The sequence below is a fragment of the Tyto alba genome, unplaced genomic scaffold (assembly GCF_018691265.1).
Source record: "Tyto alba isolate M040663 unplaced genomic scaffold, T.alba_DEE_v4.0 Super-Scaffold_10, whole genome shotgun sequence".
Classification (NCBI taxonomy): Eukaryota; Metazoa; Chordata; class Aves; order Strigiformes; family Tytonidae; genus Tyto; species Tyto alba.
The window spans coordinates 2,241,694-2,262,485 of record NW_024881262.1 but is presented as its reverse complement, the minus strand read 5'-3'; the positions used below and the strand labels follow the sequence as shown (position 1 = coordinate 2,262,485).

The 20,792-nt window shown below is 44.3% G+C and overlaps 2 protein-coding genes across 3 annotated transcripts in view; one reads left to right on the top strand and one right to left on the bottom strand.

Moving 5' to 3' along the window:
* Nucleotides 1–20,792, top strand: part of VEPH1 (ventricular zone expressed PH domain containing 1) — an 87,225-nt gene that overhangs the window by 1,913 nt on the left and 64,520 nt on the right. The window contains exons 1-5 of one of the 2 annotated variants that reach the window (XM_009975589.2): nt 419–481; nt 3,393–3,684; nt 5,731–5,946; nt 10,371–10,545; nt 12,959–13,104. In XM_009975589.2, coding sequence (XP_009973891.2) covers nt 3,547–3,684; nt 5,731–5,946; nt 10,371–10,545; nt 12,959–13,005 — 576 coding nt within the window. In that variant the 5' untranslated portion in view covers nt 419–481; nt 3,393–3,546 and the 3' untranslated portion in view covers nt 13,006–13,104. Of the gene's footprint in view, nt 1–418; nt 482–3,392; nt 3,685–5,730; nt 5,947–10,370; nt 10,546–12,958; nt 13,105–20,792 lie in introns of those variants that run through there. The other variant, XM_033000091.2, reaches the window with a different exon arrangement.
* Nucleotides 14,843–19,764, bottom strand: PTX3 (pentraxin 3). The gene is made up of 3 exons (XM_042800199.1): nt 19,432–19,764; nt 18,504–19,037; nt 14,843–15,699 (listed from the first exon to the last, which is right to left on the bottom strand). Exons 1-3 carry the CDS (start codon nt 19,577–19,579, stop codon nt 15,086–15,088), a joined length of 1,296 nt encoding a protein of 431 aa, XP_042656133.1. The 5' UTR covers nt 19,580–19,764; the 3' UTR covers nt 14,843–15,085.

Below are 20,792 nucleotides of genomic sequence, written 5' to 3'. Positions count from 1 at the left end.
TCGCTTGTTCTTTTTCTTTCAAACAGTGTGAGCTTACCGAGGGTTTTTTTACCTTCTTCCCAGGGAAGGATAGCTTTCCACTAACACAGAGAGTTCTGTTTTCTCTATTAAAAACAACTGCCCTCAAGTGGAGTAGGCTTTGTATTTTGTCCTAGGAACAGAGCGTTTCATTCAGAGATAAGGCCTCTCTGCATTTAGGTTCCTTTAGTCACCTGACGGAGCCGCTGGTAACTTTTAGGCTGCTTTAGTCTGCATTCCTGAAATGCCTTGCTCCTGGCACTGCAATTAACAGCTTCAGGTTCACTGCTTGCCACCCGAGTCCCGGCTTTCCGCTCGCTGTGCCCTCGGATGCTGCCGCTGGAAGGGGGGGGGGGGGTGTAGGTAGCAGGAGAGCAAAGCTGATGGTCAGGCTTTGTTTCCAAGATCACAAGCCTTGCACCTGTGACCATCATTGAGGATGTCGCTGTGGAATCGTGAACAGGTAAAAAAAAAAAAAAAAAAAAAAAAAATCAGCTTGTGTCTGCGGCTTTTGGAGCTCTTACTTTTAAACTTGAGAATTGCAGAGTATGAGTACGATGGGCCCAATCTTCTCTGCATTTACACCATCCCCTTCAGTTCCGTGACTGGCAATTTATGCCATAATCATTTTCAGGAGGATCTAGCCTGTTGTGCTTTGGGGTTTGCAATCTTATTTGCTCTTTTCTGCTTCTGTCATGCTGGAAATAATCAAGGTAGAAGTCCTGTGTAACGATATTGATAGATTTGGGAAAATTAATAACCCCTTACAATCGGCTTATGGCAGACCAAGTGCAAGGTGCTGTCTATGCTATTAAAATAAAGGTGGTTTCATTATTTCCAGAAGGTTCTCAGCATTGGTTTTGCCCCTTATTTGACATTTTGCCTTTTTTTTCCTGAAAAATAGCACAAAACAGAGTCACAGGGATTAAGGTGCTCAGCATCTTAATTAGAAAAATTAGAAGCGATCTAGTTTGTGACACTGTAGTACTTGGTTCATCAATTCAGGAGAAGAACCTAGAGGAACTGGCTGTGAATCCGCATGGGCCCCCTGGAAGATGTGCTTGGTAGTTCTCTTCCTAGCCTCAAACTCCGTGAAAATTCTGTATCAGTTGACTAAGTGAGGCCAGAGGGAAAGTTTTTGGTTGTGCTGTGATGTTTGTACTTTAATGCGTGTTCTCGTGTCGAACTCTGCCGGGGTTTGTGGCGTGCCTGTGGGTCTTGCTGCCGCCGCTGCCCGCTCCGTGGCCGAGCTCTCTGCCTGCCCCGCTGGGCTCCAGCCCTCGGGCTGGCCGGGGCTGTGAGCTGCTGTAGCAGGTTCACCTGAGGCAAGCCTGGGTGGAAAATGCGGTCGCGTTTGTAATTTGTCACTTTTACCCAGCCTCTTCATCGCTCCGTCCAGATTACAAATGCTTTTCGTAAGATTCCCTTTTCCCCTGTATTTTACTTCAGGTAACGTATGTAAAATCTTCTCAAACATTTCTCTTTCCTCTATATAAAGATACAGGGAAATTTTACTCGTTGGAAACACAAAGTCATTTAAGTGATGTGAGCAAACAAAGGCAGAGTGATCCAGTTCTAGCAACTGCTTTTCCAGTGCGTGGCATTTGCAGCTCACTCAGACTCTTGCATCATATTTAGTGTATGCCTACCTTAATGGCATAATTTTGCCAGCTAGTTAGTCGTGTGTGTTGTATTCCTGCAAAGACAGCCACTAGTGGCTAACCTGAAACTTTGGATTATTGCATACCTAAAAGTAAAGGAGAAACACATAAATACGTGTATATATGTATGTTCTTTACATTTAGGTACGTTTACTTCAATTCAGAAAGACATTTTGATTCGCAAAACAGCAACTAACAGCCCACTTGGCAGTTTCTCTGATTGATGCTGTGTTTATCTCCGCACGCCTCATTATTGAGAAGATATTGATGATGTGGAAGATGTTGGTGTTGAAGGAGTGAGAATAATTGCTTGTATACTAAAAGACTGGCTAGCCCAGATGCAGTTTAAAGGGAGCTTGAAGGTGACTGAAGAGCAGAGCTTGTCTGGGGTGAGGTCACAGAGCTGTGCAGCAGCTTCCCTGGGGCACAGAGGCATTGCTGTTTGAAACCTTCCCTTTTGTGTCGGTCTGAGCTTACTGAGCCCCTCTGGCCAGCGTGGCTGCTATGAGTGCTGGTGACTGTCCTCTGGCTCTCCTACCTCCCCAATTCCCTTGCAGCTCTGCCTGAAGCACCAGCAGCCCGTGGAGGGCCCCACACTTAGAGGTGGTCTTTGTGGCTGAGAAATTGTGGCTTGCTGGGTTTCTTTGTCATGGCAAATTATTGTTGGTGGGAAAGGATGGAAGAAAAGTAGTACCATCAGGAGCTGGGGGAGGCAGGACCCTTGTCCTGTTCCTACTGGTAGGGCTGTTGTGGAGACCCTTGGAAGGCTCAAGGACAGATACCTTCTGCCTGCATGGATTTGGATCTGCCTCGGTGAAGTCCAAGAAGGGTATCCAAGCCCCATGGGATGTTCTGGGCTTGAAGGACCCTGTGCTGCTGGTGCCCTTCTCATGTGCACTGAGGTTGGCCATGAAGACCCTCGCTTCAAAGGTGTATGAGCAGAGGGGACCCATCGGCACGAGGCAAGTCCTGGCAGTCTTGGAATGACAAATAGCACTTTTGAAATGTGGAGGAAAAAAAAAAAAAAGGACTTCTATAAAAGGCAAATGTCTCCTCTGCAGATGCTTTAAACACCAGAGTTTTGGGGCACAAGTACAGGACTGTCCTCTTCCACGAGTGTGGGCGTGGTGCTGAGCCCGGCCCCACTTGGCTCAGCTTCTGTTAAATTCCTCAGCCAAGAAGTGCATAGTTTCAGCTCAGCCAAGTGTTTGTTTTACATGAGTTGAAAAGGCTGCAGGGATCATTTTGGCAACGGAACTGACTGTTTTTTCTAAACAGAAGTCATTATCTTCACAATCTTGCTAATAGTGTATTTTTGAAGTCAAGACACAACAACTCAGAAAACAAAGCGGCTTCCCCCGCCTCCTCTAGCTCCGCTCTGCTACTGACCAAGGGAAGGCGGTTTGTAATCCTTATCAATTAGTCTAGTCACCATCCTGCCCAGGTAATATGCGTTGAAATAAATAAAACCAAGGTTTTTTTCATTAAAAGTTATGCATTGTTTAGCTAATTATAAGCTGTTTTAGTGTTTGAGGGCCAAAGGTCCTTCAACACTCAGTTCATGGTATGTTCTGAAGGATGCCCCTGGATCAGGGGATCCTGTACACTCCTTACACACACCCCTTAAAAATATTTGCTAAGATGGAATATGATGGTCAATATATTTGCTAATTTTTCCCCCTTTTTATTTTTTTTTTTTAATTTTCCTTTTAGATTGGGGCCAAGGAAGTCTTGAAATATGCCTCAAATTTTTTCCTCGTGTTAAATTGATCGCTAGTCCACAGGATTGTTTCCATTCTGTCCTCATCTGAGTCGTTCATGCACATGGTGCACGCAGGGGTCTGGCCGAGCGGCAGTGAACGCAGCCATGCATCATCTTTTTGGGCTGGTTTTGGCACAAAAAGACCTTTCACGTGCAGGGGATCTCTTTTCCTTAGAGGATGCTGAAATCGAAGGAAGCCTCTCAGAAGCTCTTGAACAAATAAGAATAATTAGTTCATCTGCGGTAAGTGAAACACTGTCCTTAATTGTTTTTCGTGAATTTAAATACATTGTATAAATAAAAAAAAAAAAAAGCAGGGACATACACAATTTAAGTTTCTAAAAAACTCAAGAATGTCGAGCAAAGTGTAAGATTTCAAAATGTGGTAACCGAATCAAATTCCCACTTGCTGGATTTCCTTTAAAGATATTTCAAGTTCATCTTTATCATAGGGTTTATTAAATAGTTCTTTAAGGCATATTAAAGATTAACAGGAGGTTACAGGTACACTGTATGTATAGTGCGTGTTCTGTTTGGAGCAGAAAGTGTTCTTAATGATGGTAGGCTCATGGATTTTTGGTAAACTCTTTTAAAGTGTTGTCCAAAAAAAAAAAAAATCTCCCTATCCTTCCTGCTTCCAGTCTGCTGAAGGGAAGGAAGATCTCTTTTGAGCCTTGGGATATTCAGTTAGCAACACGCGTTCGTGTTCTCACAGCTGCACTTTTGTGGCACCTCATACAGCACGTGACTTTGGAAATTGGTTTTGGCAATGTGCAAACCTCTGACTCTCAGAGCCTTGACCACGGCATTGCTGATTGCACCAAGAACGGACTCGTCTATCAGGACACAGGCTCCTCAGGCGCTTCTTTGACAACAATTACATCTGCACAGTCTTTCAGAATATTAATTGAGTTATTTTGGCCATTGCCTCTGCTGTTTGACATACTGTTTAACTCACCTACCTGCAAGTTATCAGGAATTTTACACACATTCCCTCTAATATGCTTTTTGAGAAAAAAAAATGCCTGAATTTGCTATGAAATTTTTTTAGGAACATGCCAGTGTGAGCGAAGCAGCTGAAGCATCCTGCAGAGATGCTCCCTACCTTGGAGCTGCTGAGCGGAGGCTCCTGCCGGAGGGGTCCAGAGATTGGGGACCCACTTCTGGAGATTGGGGACCCGCTCCGGTGTGACCCCGAGTGGGCTGCCTTGGACAGAGGGCTTTCCCCAAATGCGAGGAGTTTCACAGCAGCATGGGCAGGACTGCTCTGCTCTCCGTGTCCACCCAGGACTGTGACTCCTTTGCCCTTGTGCTGTCCCAGCCAGCGGCTGTTACCTTGCTCACCTCTTTATCAGTGGGTAACCTACAGAAGAAAAAGTGTGTTTTCTTATTTTGTTTGTTTATTAAGTGCGTTGGTTTTTCTGTCACGCCAAGCAAAGCTTGTAGGGGGCTAGCTGTGGATAAAGGCAGAGAATTGCTTGGAGACAGACCCCAAAGTCGTGGCTTCTGCCCGCGATACACCGTCATGATACGCTGCAGCGCGGAGCCCCCGGAGCTGACTCTGGAGCTGGGCTTCTGCAGCCTGGTGCTGAACTTGGCTCCAGCCCTTTAAAAATGAGCACGCTTTATCTGGGCAAAACAATGACTTTTGGTTAATAGCACAGTCTGTCTTTATCTTCATCATTTTTTAGGGTGGAACAGCATAGGGGACTGAGGGACTGTGATTGTGTCGTCTTTTAGTTATTGCGAAGCGCTGCCACTTCATATCCACGTGGCATCTGTGGTGGTGATTATGGGGGATTACAGGATTTTGTGAGAGCGCCTATTTAATTCACTTTTATTCATGTTACACTGATACTAATTGGAACTAACTGTGTTTACATCAGGGACTCGACGTGATGTGAAATATCTGCAACCCTGCATTTGGGTATATATATTGTGGATATAACAATTCCAGTTTTAGGATGGTTATGGGAGAAGAGGCCTGTGTGAGTGGTTTGAAGGCTGCAATCCTTGGTCAAGAAGGCCATGCTTCAAGACAGACTACCAAAAAATAATTTGATTACATAATCCATACCTTTACAATAACAAGAATTAAGACCTAAACTAGTGAAGTGTCTGTGGGATGAGTGGTTTTGGCGTTTAATAGCACTAAATCTTTGTTGTAAAGAGAGAAGTGAGAAAATAGACACTGGACAGCTACAAAAACTTCCTGTCCTCAGGCTAATTTTGTGGGGTCCTTGAAAAGGATGGGCATTCACTGGCAAATGTCTCTTTCATTTGAACCAGGACTACCAGACCAATGACAACGACCAGGCTGTGGTGGAAATCTGCATCACTCGCATCACCACTGCCATCAGGGAGACGGCGTCCATCGAGAAGCACGGGAGAGCCCTCGTGGCTCTCTGGGAGTCGTGTCTGGAGCACAACCTGAAGCCTTCTGGAAAAGATGAGGACACACCGCATGCGAAAATAGCATCCGATATCATGAGCTGTATCTTGCAGGTGAGACCGAGCTGGAAGCAGGGGAGTGTAACCCCTTCACTGGCTATTCAGCTTTATCTTTTAAAGTGTGGTTGTGCTTTAGGTTTTCTGAGGGTGCATGGGAGTGCTTGCATGTGTTTGAAACTGAGTATGACCCCGAATGTTAATGTATATCTATTACATGTATACGACATCCATTGCAGTGAATCAAAAGTTTTGGCAGCTTCCTTATCTTTAGAAGTGTCTTGACTATTTAGTGCCAGATTTCTTTAATTCTCCATTAATTCTAAGTATTTGCATTTCATGTAAATATTAAAGTGGGAAAAATAGAACTATCATTTTCTGATGTTATAAAAAGATTCATTTGAAAGCACTTAATATCAGGGAAGAGCTTATTTTTTCTAATCGTTCTGGAAGGCAACAAAATGCCAAAGAGATTTTAATGACATGAAATTTAGGTTATTAGATATGCTGTCGGTAAGGAGGATCTCCCTTAACATTTTGACTGTAAAAGATACAACACAGAAAACTGACTTCTGAACTGCAATCCAATTACTACTACTCTATTTAGAGGAGTAGAAAGAAGTTACGCTCTGGCCAGGAGTGTTGGAATAATTTCTTGGAATGTACTAAATGTTAGAGGCAGCAACAAGATAGGAAAAGTGTTTAGGTTCCGAAAGCATTTGCTAGAAGAACAGCTGAAATTGGGTCGCATTTGAACTCAGTAGTCAGTGCACTATTGCTCCCTGTGAACGCAAGGCTAAAAAGAAGATATCTTGGTATATAGCAGCCTTGTGGGGATAGGAGTGGGCAATTCCAAGGCTTTCTAAGAAAGGAAGCTGAGGGTGAAAAGCCATTTAAAGTGGTGGGGAAGGGGGAATCTGGCATTAAATCAGGGTGTTTAGGGTGTTTTTTGTTTGTTTGTTTGTAGTTTGGTTTTTGTTGTGTGTGTTTTGGTTTTGTTTTGTTTTGTTTTTTAACTGGGACTGCAGGCAATACCATTCCTTGCTAGGAAAGGACTAAAGTACACCAGAGAGACACACAGAGAATGTGCACAGTTATCTACCTGGAAGCAGAAGTCAGGGTTGTCTCCAAAGTTTCAGCTGTGGTTACAATTCATGAGGACCAGCTCTGTGTTAGATGGAGAAATAGTTGCTAGGAAGTGCCTTTCTGTACGGGCTCCTCTGGGGTGATGCGTGCAGTTTGTCCACTGTTTCACAGTTGACTTCTTTACCTCTGCCTCTTAAATCAGATCTGGGATGTTTTTGTTTTTTTTTTTTTATTCTTTCATTATAAAATTTCAAACGATAGTGGCGCAAGTATGTCACTGTCCCACGAAAGGTACTGCTTAGCCCCTTGTAGGATATATTGTTCCATAAACTTATTGAAATTCCTCATCTGGTTTGGCTGAAAGCGTTTGAAGTCCAAAAGAAGCGATGTGTTTCAGAACAAATAACACCAATGCCGAATTTGCTTCAGTGAAATTTTACTTTACAATGCTTTAGTATGGTCAGTTCTGTTTACCTCATCTGTCACTCTGAAGACACACAAAAAAGTGTATTATAGCAAAATATTAAAAGAAGGAAAAAACCTCCTTTTCTGAAGCCTGGGTTCTTGTTGATTTTTGGTTGGGGTACCATAAAAGTTTATTCTAGCCAGGTATTTGGTCGAGACTGAAGATGAGGTTTAGCAAGACTTCTTTTGTTCTACACTGGCAGCCCTGAGCCGCCATCCCTAAGCTGCGCCCCAGCGCAGGGCACCGTAACACAGCCTGTGAAGGTCAGTGGTGTATCGGGGGGGGTTGTGTCCCCTCCTTTCTCTGCAAACGGCTGGCTTTGGTAGGGACCATGCTTTCTGACAGGCGACGAGTTCCTGGGGGAGTTGCCTCCCTTCCCTGTGTGTCTTCTGTCCCTGGAGGTCAGACAGTAACTGGGTTTGGCTACCAGTAGCAGCACTGCTTAAACTTTCCAGACTGTGCATTGTAAAATCACATTTTGTCTTTGCAGTACTAGAAATCATATTTCATGAGAATACTGAAGTATGCAGTGGCTTGTCTAAGCTTTCGGTTTGTGCTGTTGGCAACTGTGTGACTCAATCAGGCTAGCTCATATCCAAATGTTTTGGGGGTTGCACTGTGTTGCAGATGATTTCAAGAAAGGAGTTCATTGAAATGAAAAGAGAAAGTTATAAAGGTACATTCACTGCTCCCTGAAACAGAGCTATTATCAGCGAGTTTCTTTGCATAATAAAAGAAGGCATAAAATGAGTTTTTTATACAATACGTGAGGCATAGTTGAAGTAGTAATGAATATCTGACAGCTGGGTTGAATCTCACAACATGTCCCTGTTGATATTAGCAGCAGGGAGTTCCCCTAGGTTTGCAAACATCACTATATCATATTATTGAAATCTGTTTTTCATTGTCACCTTCACATTTTCATAAGTGTGCATTCATGCCCTGATATTTATAGTATAACAAAGGAATCCTTTCTCTTCCCTCTCTTCCCATCTGAATTCAAACCTTTTCTTAACTAAGTATTTTATCTTTATTGTAGGAAAAGAAAAAAAAAAAAAGAAATTGTTCTTTGGAATTTTCTTGGGTCTTTTAAAACCTAGTCAGAGGGCCAAACCTTATCTTCCTGTTCTTTCTGCATGGAGTCCTAGAGTATAACTTGGAGGCAGAATTTGGCTCCTACTCAGTAGTGCCTTTCTGCCAAATATAATGAGGCATTAGGTTGATTTAAACATGCTGCCACATAAAGCTCTATTTGTAAGGGCTTTTTTTCATTAAAGATGCAATTTTTGGTCATATGGCAGTTACCCCGATGAGCTATCTCGACACCTAGGAGTTGCTAGTCCTGAGGGTCCAAGCAGAAGTGGCTGCAGCACTCCACTGCTTGGCAGGTCTCTCTTGCAAGGTAAAATCCTCACAGCCACTTAAACTTGGCTCTTGGGTTGGTTAAATAGCACAGTGCAGCCGTAATTAGGGTTAGTCCTGCTCTCCGTGAGGCTGATGGCAAAGGCAGTTACTGCTGATGGAGGCAGAGCTGGCCTAGGAGGCAACATAACAGAGTTTATGGAATATCAGATTTGTTTTTTCTCAGGTCTAAACTTACTTTCTCAGTGATGCTCCAGAATGATCATGTGTTAAGTCTGGACTGCCTTTCTTCGCACTGTTTTGTTGCCTTCTGAAACATCTGGGTTCCAGTGGTTGCCTGTGATTTCAGGTGCTAATTAAATATAATCATATTGCAGGATTATTTTCAAAACCAGTGAGGTACTCCAGTTTCAAAGAGATGTTCAAAACTGGGTGAAGAGGAAAAAAAAAAACCACTGAATAAGGAGGCTCCAGAGAGAATGTAGGTCCTCAGTTACACATAAACATATCCTACTAGTTTCAAGGGCAGTTAGGTATGGGAGCTTACTGGGCAGTTGATGTGTCTAGCCTGTGCACACAATTTCACGTATACAAATAGTTGCAGGAAACCTTTTCTGACCTTAATGTCGAAACCTAAGTGCATGTGCAGATACCCCTGAGATTGCGGAAGCTCGGTGCCATTTTGAAAACAGAAGTTAGCGGTCCCGAAAAAATTCAGTTGACCCTGGCGTTCAGAGAAACTGGCTGGAGTTTTAAAAAGGAAATCTTAATTATTACTGGACAATTGATGATCAATTCTAAGGCTATTACCCAGTGAACAAGTCTCCCTACGCACGAGTAACTGCGCTATCTTTTTCCTCATTTGACCAGTTTGCCTTTGATACAGTCCTAGTGGTTTAGCATGAGGTCTTCTTCTGGGAGCAGAGGAGTCCTTTCTTCTCATGGTCTCTGCCAGCACAAAGGTAGGCCACGACTCGGAGTAGCAGCACCCTCTGGTTTAGGTGAGGGAAGCTGTGACTCGTGCTGGGGAAGATTTACCCGCCCTTGAAATTATTTGACTGGGGCAGGCTGCTGCGAGGCCAGAGCGGAAGGCAGCAATGCCTCTCTTACTGCAGGGAGCAATATTTAACAGTCAAGAGCATGAGCGACTGCTCCAAGGTGTCTCCTACGCTTTGGGAGGAAAATGACTTACTCTGTGTGGATGATGGATACAGCTTCTGCTGTCTTCTCAGAGAGCACCAAACACAAAATGTCTTGTTAAGCGTTAACTGCTATAACACTTCTAACTAGTACACTTCATATCATGTTTTCTCCTCCTCTTGCAGAATAGGTGTGTTATTAGCATTTCCTGATGCAGTAGACTTAAATTTCTCTATTTGCACTTTCTTTGAAGTCTGCTTTTGGTGGTGTTACCAAAACATAACCTTTCTTGATGTTTTTTCCTTTTTTCCTCTGCTGTTTTAATTTTTTTGTTTTGCTTTGTTTTTCTACTCTGATCAGCATGAAACTTATTTTAATCATTTTTTCCCAGCTGCTTATTTTTCAGTGCTTGTTCATGTTTTTACAGAATTACAATCGACCTCCAGTAATGGCCTTAGCTGTTCCAGTGGCAGTGAAATTTCTTCAGAGGGGCCCTAAGGAACTGTGCAGAAACATGTCAAGTTATCTATCCTTGGCTGCAATCGCTAAAGCAGATCTGCTGGCTGATCACACAGACACCATTGTCAAAAGTGTCCTTCAAGGTATGAACGGGCTGAGATTTTTGGATTTAGTCCTGCAGTGTGCCCACCATTAGGTTAGTTAGGCTGTATTAGGCGTGTATGCAAGCAAACGAGTTATACATAAAAACATGTATGAGGCATGTATGTATAAACCAGACGTATCGCGTTTCTAGATATGTACATAAAATGTGTTAGACACAGTCTAATAACAGACCGTATCAAGGAAGACCTTTCAAGAATATGAGTTGTGAATTTACTGAAAATGTGAATTTACTGAACCGTGTTGACTATGGAAGTGTCATTATAGATTGGATGACACAGAGGGCAGGAAATACATTTGTACTTGTTCGTATATTGTACTAATGGACTTCAAATTGTAAGCCATGATATGAGACACTAGTTACTGGCCTCTTATCCCTTCTATTAGTGTCGTTGGCAATACTCCAAAATATAAATGGGGATGAAATGAATCCCATTCTGTGGCAAAATAGTCAGATGTAAGATATAAAAGCTTTGTAGTGGTTCTTTAATTTTGCCTACATTATTAGCTTTACACAGAGTATTGTTGCTAACCTCTGTACATTTTACTCTTGTGGTTTAAAAAGCCAAAATATTCAGACCTCTACAAAAGGAAGTCCAGTTTAGTTGAAGTAGTAAAGTTCACAGTATTTGTTGCAGTGTAGTGCCACTGCAGTAGTAAAATCACTGTTTGTTTTTCTTCAAGTATGGGTAATAGCAGTAAGTAGCAAGAGCTGTCTAATTATTCCAAGAACATTGTTATGAAGATGTTAAGCCCTCAAATGAAATGTGTGCATTCTGTATTTATTTTAAAATATAAATGGAGTCTATTATGTAGTAATAGCTAAGCTAGAAAGTAGTTTTGTCCTTAAGGCATTATGCTAAGAGCTTGCATATTTCTGTCTGCTTTAAGGACAGATGTGTGATAAACATAATAAATATGTATGAGCTATGTGATAATAGCAACTGAGTAGAGTCCAAGAACAGAATATTTTTAACAACTTACAAGGCCACATGGATAATTATTTTAAGACTTGTGACACTATTTATGTGTTAACATTGTGCATTACCACTTGTAACTCTATTAATAGAAAGAAGCAGAGTGAAACAGGTTTTATGGTATAGTCATAGGTTTGGGAAAAGTGATACATACCCACAGCTGAAGGTTTCATCGTGCTTGTGCCTGCTCGGTTTTGTGTATTTATGTTATTCTACCAGCAGATGTTGCTGTGGACATCAGGTTTGGAAATTCCAGCCTGGAAGAGGGCACTCTGAATAGGCAAAGTGCTTTGTTTTGCATAGTGGTTTAATTGCACCGTGTGTAATTTGTATTTCAGACATGCAGAGGTTGGTTTGCAGCAGGCTAGGAACAGTGCTTAAAGACTGTTTGCTGAAGGGAGAAGGGAAGCAAGAGGATAAGCTGCTCGGGATGTATTTACAAAGCAGCGTGGAGACAAAGGGCCTTGTTGGGGTGCTGCACAGACAGGGCTCAGCCTCATGGCACCAGTGAGACTGATAGGAGACTCTGGCCCGCTGCCTGCGAGTGTTTGGGAGCTAACTGGATTTTTTTTTTATTCCTTTGGGCAACTGTTTGGCTGCATAATTGGTTTCTTATCTTATTAGCTAAAAAAGAGCTCTTTAAAAAGAGTGTTTAACTACTCTGTTCCAGTTGGTGCGAACTCAGCTTCTAAACATGCAAATGCCTGTACGGTGCTGCAATGCTGAAAGGGCCTGTGCTGACACCTTCCCCCAGCGTGAGGGATCGGGCAGATTCATTCCTCTTTCCAGGGTGCAGCAGCAAAACCCTGCAGTCATCGCGCTGATCTGAGGATCCCACGGCTGCTCCACCTTCTAGAGGAGCTCAGGCAAGGGATGCAGGTGCTGCCTTCCGCAGAGGCTTGTTGGAGAGAGCAACTGGGCACAGAAACATACTCCAGGCACGCATGTCTCGTGCGTGCTCCTTCAGTTCTAGATTTGCAGTGCAACAGCAGGGTTGCAGTGGCTTTTCCCGTATTTGGAGCCCAAACTCCCCCCAAATACTATTTACTTGGTGTTTTCCAAACAGGAAAACCAACTGTCGAAAGAAAAATGTAGGTAAGCTAGGAAGGAAAGAGAAATGTGTTGATGGAGGTGAGTTGTGGTGCTGGGCAGGAGGGGACTGGGCTGTGGGAAAGCTTTGCTAGTCCACAGGTGTGATAAAGGAAGAGCAAAGCGGTTGGAAAGCGGCGAGTTTTCCAGCTGAGTCAGTGAGAAGGGAAGGCCTGGCTTTGCATTTGTGCCAAACCAGAACAGAGATAGGAAGAAGCTACTTCCAAGGCACTCCAAGCATTTCAGGTATGAGGTACAGGAAGAAAAGTAGCTGGGAAGGACTTGTGGCACGCTTTTTTTTTTTTTTTTTTTTTTTTTTTTTAAAAAGGATTTTGCTTTATCTGCTGTGTTTCACGGACATTTGTTTTCATTTAATGGAGGGCACTGTATGGTAAGAGGATTTGACAGCGGTTTTGCCCTTGCACAATGTTGGGACCTCAAGTGTTTTTCGTAACTCTGAAGCTCTGTTTTCTGGCTGGCAGCAGATGAACAGAGGTAATCTTTCATTGTTTTGTAGTTAAGGTTATTTGCGGATCTGATTTAGTAAGGGATTTTTGTCATGTTTACTACTAAGCATTTATAATTTGGCTACATTTTTATTACAGGGTAATAGGAGAAATTCCAGCAATCGAAGCCGTTATTTATCAAACAGTATTGCTGTAACTTTGGAGCAGATTATGTAACTTTAGCTATGAAGCACGAACCCCCTTGAATGGCATAGTAAAGTGGAAATTACCTTGTCATAGCTTTTTCTTACTACTTTTGTATCTTGGAAGGATCTGGTAGCTGTGTCATACTCGGGAATAAGCATAGCAGCAACAGGTCAAGAGGCTTTTCAGAGTGCATTCTTAGGGCATCTGTAGAGAATGAGAAAGACAGAAACATGTGAGTAGAACAGAAGGGTGGGCTGCTTCCAGTGGAAATAAGAACTGCTTTGAACAAGACATTTTCCACCATAACTTGTTCAGAGGCTTCAACAGGTAGTGAATAATTGTTCTTGTCATAAACAGTTACGTATCCAGCAAATAACTATTCATCATTGTCCGCTGCTGCTCTGTTTTCTACACACGAATCCCCACCAGTGTCTTGGCTCTCTGCATCTGCTGCTTATGCACTGTGTCCAGCCCTATGGTTTTACTGGATTTTGGAGAAGCTTGTGAACGTGAGAGAAGAAAGCCACTGCCACTGAATATTCATCAATTCTACCTTCTACAAACCTGTTAGCATCAAACTAGTTGGTTACTTTGGATGCCTAAGCATATCTTAAAACTGACCATGTCCTTCTCAGATGGCCAGCATTATGCAGGAGGTACTGATTGATTTTTTTTTTTTTTTTTTTTTTTTTTTTTGGGGGGGGTATATCTCAAAACTACTTCTTCAGCCTCCAAGCACCGTGTTAGCTGAGCCTCAGGCCACCACCCCTGTGTCAGTATGTCCAAGCATCTTTCTGTATGAGTGACCCCGTGGGACAGCTTCTGGAGTGGCAGATCTTGCACATGGCAGCATTCACAAGAGGGATCGTTATCGTGATGGGCCTTTAAAACTGTCTCTGGCTAACGCTTGGATTTCAGTCCTATGAGGGTCTCTCCATTTGTATGAGATGTTGATATTTATGTTCTTTTTCTGTTAGCAGCTAAACTAGCGTGATTCAAAATATAGAAAAATTCCCAATTGGTACTACTTTGAGAGTTTCTATTCATGAGAAGTGTGGAAAGATTCAGTTTAGTAAAGATCTTTATTTACAGAGCAACTTTACAAAAATAATTTCAATAAAATTATTACAAGGACAATTTACAATATAATACAGCTGTGTTTTCTCCATATATAACATCAGATTATGAAAGGGAATATTACTTTTATATGTTAGGTCAATCTGTGGCATAAATAATGCTTTAAACAAGGAGCTAGTTTTGTTATAGTCTACAAGTTACTACAATGATTAATAAACAACACATTTCTCGGTTTACGTGGCTCCTCTGTCCAATTCACATTAGCAGTATAAAGACCAATGGCTGGAGGAGCCTGGAAGATGCACAGCCTTACGAGAGACCGATCAGCCACCGCGTTTGCTTCAGCACCGCTCGGCTCCGAAACGTCCACGGTGGCACTTGGCTTTGTACATCAGAAAGCTGGGGAGACAGCAGTCGTCTGACCTCAGGAACAGCTTTTCCCATGTCATGCCTTGATATGTTTGGGTTTGGGTTAGTTTTTGTTTTGGTTTGTTTTTTTTTGTTTTGTTTTGTTTTGTTTTGTTTTTTTTTTTTTCCAATGCTTTGCCAAAACAGCAGGCAGAGATCAAATCTGATGTCCACAGTTCCTAATTTTGTAAACTTTCAATGCTAATCTTCCTTGGGAATTCGAGACACGGGCTCCTATGGCTCTGTTTACTTGTAAGTACTGGTGTTCAGCTCTTCATGAACTACATTCTCTGCTTCAGAAACTGCCTCGCCAGAACTTAAGAAACATACTGGGCTCCTCCATACGGCAGAACTTCTGTGACTCCCCACCCGATGATGTTGCCCCTGATACTGCACGCATCTTCCCCGCTCTGCGCTGCTATCTCTTTGGCGCTGAGCACTCTGTCCCACATGTTAAAGCCTGTTAATTTTCCAGAGAACGCTAAAGCTTCGTCAAATCCACCTCCGACGCAGCAACCGTTCTTTTCTTGACCGATCTGCAAAATCCCTCCGTCTGGCACGGTGTGAGCATCAGCAACATCCAAGGCGGTGGCTGCGAGCTCTCCCTTCACCCACAGGGACGCGGATCCATTCTCCGAGCTCCAGGCACCGCAGAGATGGAGCCACTTCCCGGGAACAACCACATTTTTGACAGCTAACTTGTGCTGGTCACCACCAACAACAAGCACTGCAGACTCCCGGCTGAGATAAAGCTGGATTTCATACGGATTTAACTTGGTTCCGTAGGAGAAGACAATAGTTTTGTCCAAAGCCTCAGTCACCTTGATCCAGATACAAGCAGTAAAGGAGTGAAGGGTCATTCCAGCAGTTGGGTGAACGCTCCCAAATATCTTTTTCGAACGCATGGGGAATAGAATTGCTGTTTCACACCCTGAAAAAGTTAAGAAGATTGTTAGGTGAATAAAAACGGGTCTATTTGTACATGCACAGTTGGGACCCCGGACCTGTGCTCACTTCTGGGCTTCTCAAAGGGGAAGCTGAGAGCTCAGCGCATCTGGGGGGCTGGGGGGATGCCCTGAAGAAGCTGGCAGAGCTGATGGATGGATTCGCCGAACGCTATGGTAAGGGCTTTAGGGGCTAATCAGGCTGCAGGAACAAGGCTTTTGGCTCTTCCCTCGCTGCAGGAGTGGTGTGCTGTGCAGTGCTGAGCCGCGCAAAGCAACGTTTAGGTTTGCTGCTGCCTGTCCTGGTGGCTGCCTTGGGAAGTCGGGCTTCCCCCAGGCTCCCCACGGGGTGGGCGCCTCCTGTTCTGCCACACCTCCCGGGAGGCTTTTGCCAGGTCCCCCAGAAAAAGGAGCCCCTTTACTTTGGGCAGTCCTCTCTCCCTTTCATTTAAGTCTTGGCAGAAGCGTGCTGAGCTGTGTGTATTTATTATAACGACTCCCTTTTCCAAGCCTGCCTTTAGAGTTATTGCTCAGGGACGTTCGTGTGCCCTGATTAAGCGTGGGCGATGTAGAAGACAACTTCTATTTTTAACCCAGTTATTTTCTAATTAATCAATATGTTGATTGTAGAAATCAGATTAGTTAAAACCGCTAATAGAAATTTATGAAACTTGGGAAAGTAACTGATGATCGCTAAGCCCAAGCCATTTTTGGTGTTCTATATACTGTTCCCTAGTTGTATATAACTTAATATTCTAGGTGACACGGGGCGGCGGGAAGCAGCCCCCTTCTACAATTTAAACTGGTTCATTTCCTGTTTAAACAAGGTAGAGGATCTAAGATGCCTAAAACGTGTGTGGAAATTTCTGCTTCAGCGAATGAAGGACTCTTTGTGTCCTCCAGGATTGCGCTGCTGTGTTATTTCATAGACTGCTTCCTTTCAGCTTGGAGCAGATTTTACATTTCTTCGTTGACCCTTTTGAGGAAGAGCAGGGTCAGTGAGCAACTGTTGGGGATACTCCTTAAAATGCTACTTAAGAACACTATTGTGGAAAAAGCTTTCAATTAGCAAGCTTTCAGGCTTTATTATCAAGGCCTAAGCAAAATTAAAAACAGCGTCACTGAAGAACAAAAAGTGTGATTAGAAAATCCCTCAAGAGCATGGCTGGCAGTAATTCAAGATGTGAGAAATTAAAGGCAGTTGCTAAAAATTTGCTTGAAAAAAACTTTTCAGAGAGACTCTGCAAGTACTTAAAATGTAGCCTTTAAACTGAAAAAAGAACATTTTATATAAAAACACGTAGGAATCAGTGGAAATAATCTGGATTTCCATTGGTGAGACTGGGATCCTTAATGCTGATCGAGTTTTTTTTTCTGTCACCTGGTGCAGAGTAACTGACTGTGAGGCTGGCTGTGTTACAGGAGAGATAAAGAATGAGATCATGCTTTCTGGAAGGCAAGATTTGATGTGTCTGGGGAAAAAAAAAAAAAAAAAAAGAAGGAATATGCTCTAAGATCTATTCCCCAAAGATTGCTAAAGTGTTATGATAAATAAAGGAGTAAAAGCAATTTACTTATCAGGCTGAATCCCTGACCTACATGAAAGGATAGATTCACGTTAGATTGTAGAATGCTTTGATGTAAACTATTGTTACGCTGTGTTTGTGTTGTAATAAGCTTGTGTAAGTTGTTGCCTTTGCTTTAGCAGTTCCAAGCAGCGTTTCTTCTTGCTCACCTGTGTAAGAGCTCGTGCTGCTAAGGGTCGCTGGCAAGGCTGGTGTAACTGCAACCCTAACTTCTACCCGCCCGTGCCCACGGGATTCTGCAGATGTAGATTTCTGTGGGGTTTTTAAGCTGCAGTAACTTACATTCGTGGAAAATACAGTCTTTAAAGACAGGCCAACATTTAGAAGACATGCAGTGCTAGCTCTCCGGGAGGCAGAGTACATTCCGTGTAGTTATATTGTGCATGTTGCAGTTTTGCACCCACGCTTTAAATAGATGGGGGTCTGCTCTGCCATCCCCAAGTTGCTGTAGCTGCTTTTAGGGGGGGGGTCATATTACAGCGTACAGAAAAACTGAAGTGAAATTTGAAAGATAAGCTCATCTTTCTATGGCCGTCTTGCTTGCTGATCTATGCAAACGTTTTGGAAGGGGGGGGCGGAAAAAAGCCCAGCCAAAACAAAACAACAAAACACCCACCACGGTGTTAGTAATTTTTCCATGCTCAAAGAAATACTCTGTCCTGACAGTTGCGTGCAGTGAGCGTGCCCTCCCTGCTGCGGGACATCAGCAGCGTGTCCTCGGCTCCAGCTCTGCTCTCGGGCAGTGGGAGTCGGTGAGGAGACAACGTTTAGTTTAGGAAGAGGAAGGAGTGAGTAGGTGCACGAGGAGAAGGGGAGAGCTCAGTGACTGGCGCGGGTGTGGAGGAGTTACCAGCTGGGAAGGTAAAAGGTGAGAGAATAGAATTTGTACATTTAAAATACGGTTGCTGCTCTCTGGCAACCGTTTCGACCTGGGAGCCAGGGGGCGGTGGGATCCTCGCTGGCTGTGCCCGGCGTAATGGCTTTGATTAAACCCTTCTTTCAGCCCACGTTTGAAAAGCTCAGCCCCTCTTTTTCCGAGAACAGTTAATGGGTTCCCTCCCTCTACCTACGGACTGCTCAAAGCTGCTGTGCTGCTTGCAAGATCGCTTTGGAGTCAGACGCTTAGGAGGGGTGTTTATGGGATGTCTGCTGGGCAGGCCCACCAAAGAGAGCTCTCCGGTAAAGCACAGCGCGCGTGGACTTACCTGCTGGCAGTAAGTGCTGAGCGGCCCATGTCTGCGACACCTTCAGTTCGGCTCTGGTTTGCTGTAGCTCTTTCCACAGAGAGTTCAAAAGGAGGTTGTCTCCTCTGGCGGGACTGAATTTATCCTGCTGAAAAGCTGTCTCCTGAGCCTCCGCCTCAGACCTCCTCAGCCAAGCGCTCTCCAGCCGGCCGAGCCTGCTGGACACGTTGTGGCTCAGCAGGAGAACGCGCTCGAGAACCTTCCCTTGCTCAGACTCGTAAAGCTTCTTGGCTTCTTCCGCCCGCTCGCTGTTCCTCGCAAGCGCCTGCTCGACCTGTGACGCGACGTGGGAGGTGACTTTCTCGGCCACGGTGGCGAAGGTGCCCGCGAGGCCGGTGATGAGCTGGCTCAGCTCTGCTTTCAGGGTCTGCAGGTCCACCTTCAGCACCTCGTCCATCGCCTGCAGCATCATGTTCTCTTTCATCTGCGAGTTCTCGAGCATGATGAAGAGCTTGTCCCACTCGGAGTGGTCTCGCTGGCGGTCGCACGAAACACCTGGAATAGAAGATACAGCTGTTGCTATTCCTTCGTACTTACATTTTTAAACAGAAGGAACGTTTGACAAAATCTGACTCTGTGCAGGGCTTATGTGCGCCCGGCCGTCAGTGTGTTTCCTTCCATATCAAACCAGAAAAGTAGCGTGTGTTAGAGCAGTTCTAAAATTGAGGGTCATCAGCAGTCTGCTGCAGGAAAACTGTAAAAGAAGAGTATAAAGCAAATTCCGAGGCACATCATCCAAGTGCTTTAGCGTTTGCTGTCCGTAGTGTAGTGGTGTAAGCACATGCTGCTTCCCCTAAAAAGCAAAATAAATTTATGCTTGTAATAATAACTGTTACAAGAGCTAGGCAACAAAGACTGCAATTGACACAAATTGAGTTTAAATACTTACTTTCCTCGGTGCCGAGAACCGGACCTTCGATTTCATTATCCAGATTCACATACATGAGATCATAGTCATCGTCTTCATCCAGCACAGAAACAGAAGCCCTGAAAACACAGAAGAGCGTAAGAAGAGAAAGTATTTCTTGGGGCAGCATTCTCTAGCTGCTTCCTGAAAAGAGCTGGAGCCGAAGCGGGGCTTGAGCAGAGGCAAGACGGCGAGTGAGAGGCTGCGAGCCCCTAATAAATACTGCGAGCGCCTCGGCTTGAATGAATGAGCACTGCTAGTGCCAGTGTTGTAATAAGAGCGCTCCTGACTGTTGGTTTTGGCCGGGAGGAGGAGGGGGCGTGCAGCTTGCTCAATCCCAGCCTTCCAGGTTTGCGCTGGGGGGAGACGGAGGGACTCGCGGAGGGGAAGAAAATAGGGAAAGCTGCTGCCGCTTCCCCTCCGAGGGCGGGTGGCTGGGACGTGCAGCAATGCGAGGGGGAGAGCGGGGGCTGAAATCGCTCCGAGTTCGCTGCCCGCCTCGGTTGTGTCACTCTCTGTGATTTGTGGACAGGGAAGTGTGCTCTGCGAGCCCCTCTGGTAGTCGGTATGTGCCAGGGCTCTGGAGGGGATTGGTAGAAAAATAAACATACCTAGGGTTGGTTTGGATACGCGTGTGTGGTTTAACCTAAATATTGTAGCTTTTTTTGATAGTTATGTGTAAAAACGTCTGTTATATCCTAACAGTTTACTGCTTTAAGCAATAAAGGAGAACTCGTGAAGACAGCTTGTTAGAATTTTCCTCTTCTAGCCCTAATTACCAATAACAACGTCATAACTATGTGGCTAACATAGTGTCTTGTTTCAGGAGCATGGAGATTAGCAGCTGCACGATAAGAGTTGTTTCTGTTAATTCTGAGAAAACAAAACAAGGCACTCTTGGATTACACGTTAGTTTACTGCTAAGTATTATGGTTATTGGTGTTAATCTGTTTTCAGTTCTGGATGTCTCATCAGTTCAATGGGCCATCATTTCAGAGATGCATTGCTGAGGTGAGATTAGGGGTAATGTCGTACAAATTATATACTGGCTCTGAAATATTCAGAGAAAAAAAAAAAACAAAAACAAACCCTAACCCACATAACTGCATCTAACTTGCAATCTGTGTTCCCTTTCCCTGTGAGTTTGGTTTAGCCCCTCGGCGCTGGACGCAGGAGCGTGTAACGAGAGCCCTGTGCTCCTGCCCTTGCTCCTCCTGCCTCCGACCCCCGGGCCGGGAGCGGGAGGTGCGGCCGCACGAGGCAGCCGTGACGGGGTCCGGGGGCTCGGCCATCACCCCGTCCCACAGCAGGAACCGGGAGGCACCTCCCAGGTGTCACCTTTT

Coding starts and splice junctions, on each gene's coding strand:
- PTX3 (XM_042800199.1), bottom strand. CDS start 19,579: ATGCTGCCCCAAGAAATACTTTCTCTTCTTACGCTCTTCTGTGTTTTC. Junction 19,038..19,431: donor GGTTCTCGGCACCGAGGAAA/GTAAGTATTTAA, acceptor CTTCTATTCCAG/GTGTTTCGTGCGACCGCCAG. Junction 15,700..18,503: donor TCAGCACTTACTGCCAGCAG/GTAAGTCCACGC, acceptor TAACTTTTTCAG/GGTGTGAAACAGCAATTCTA.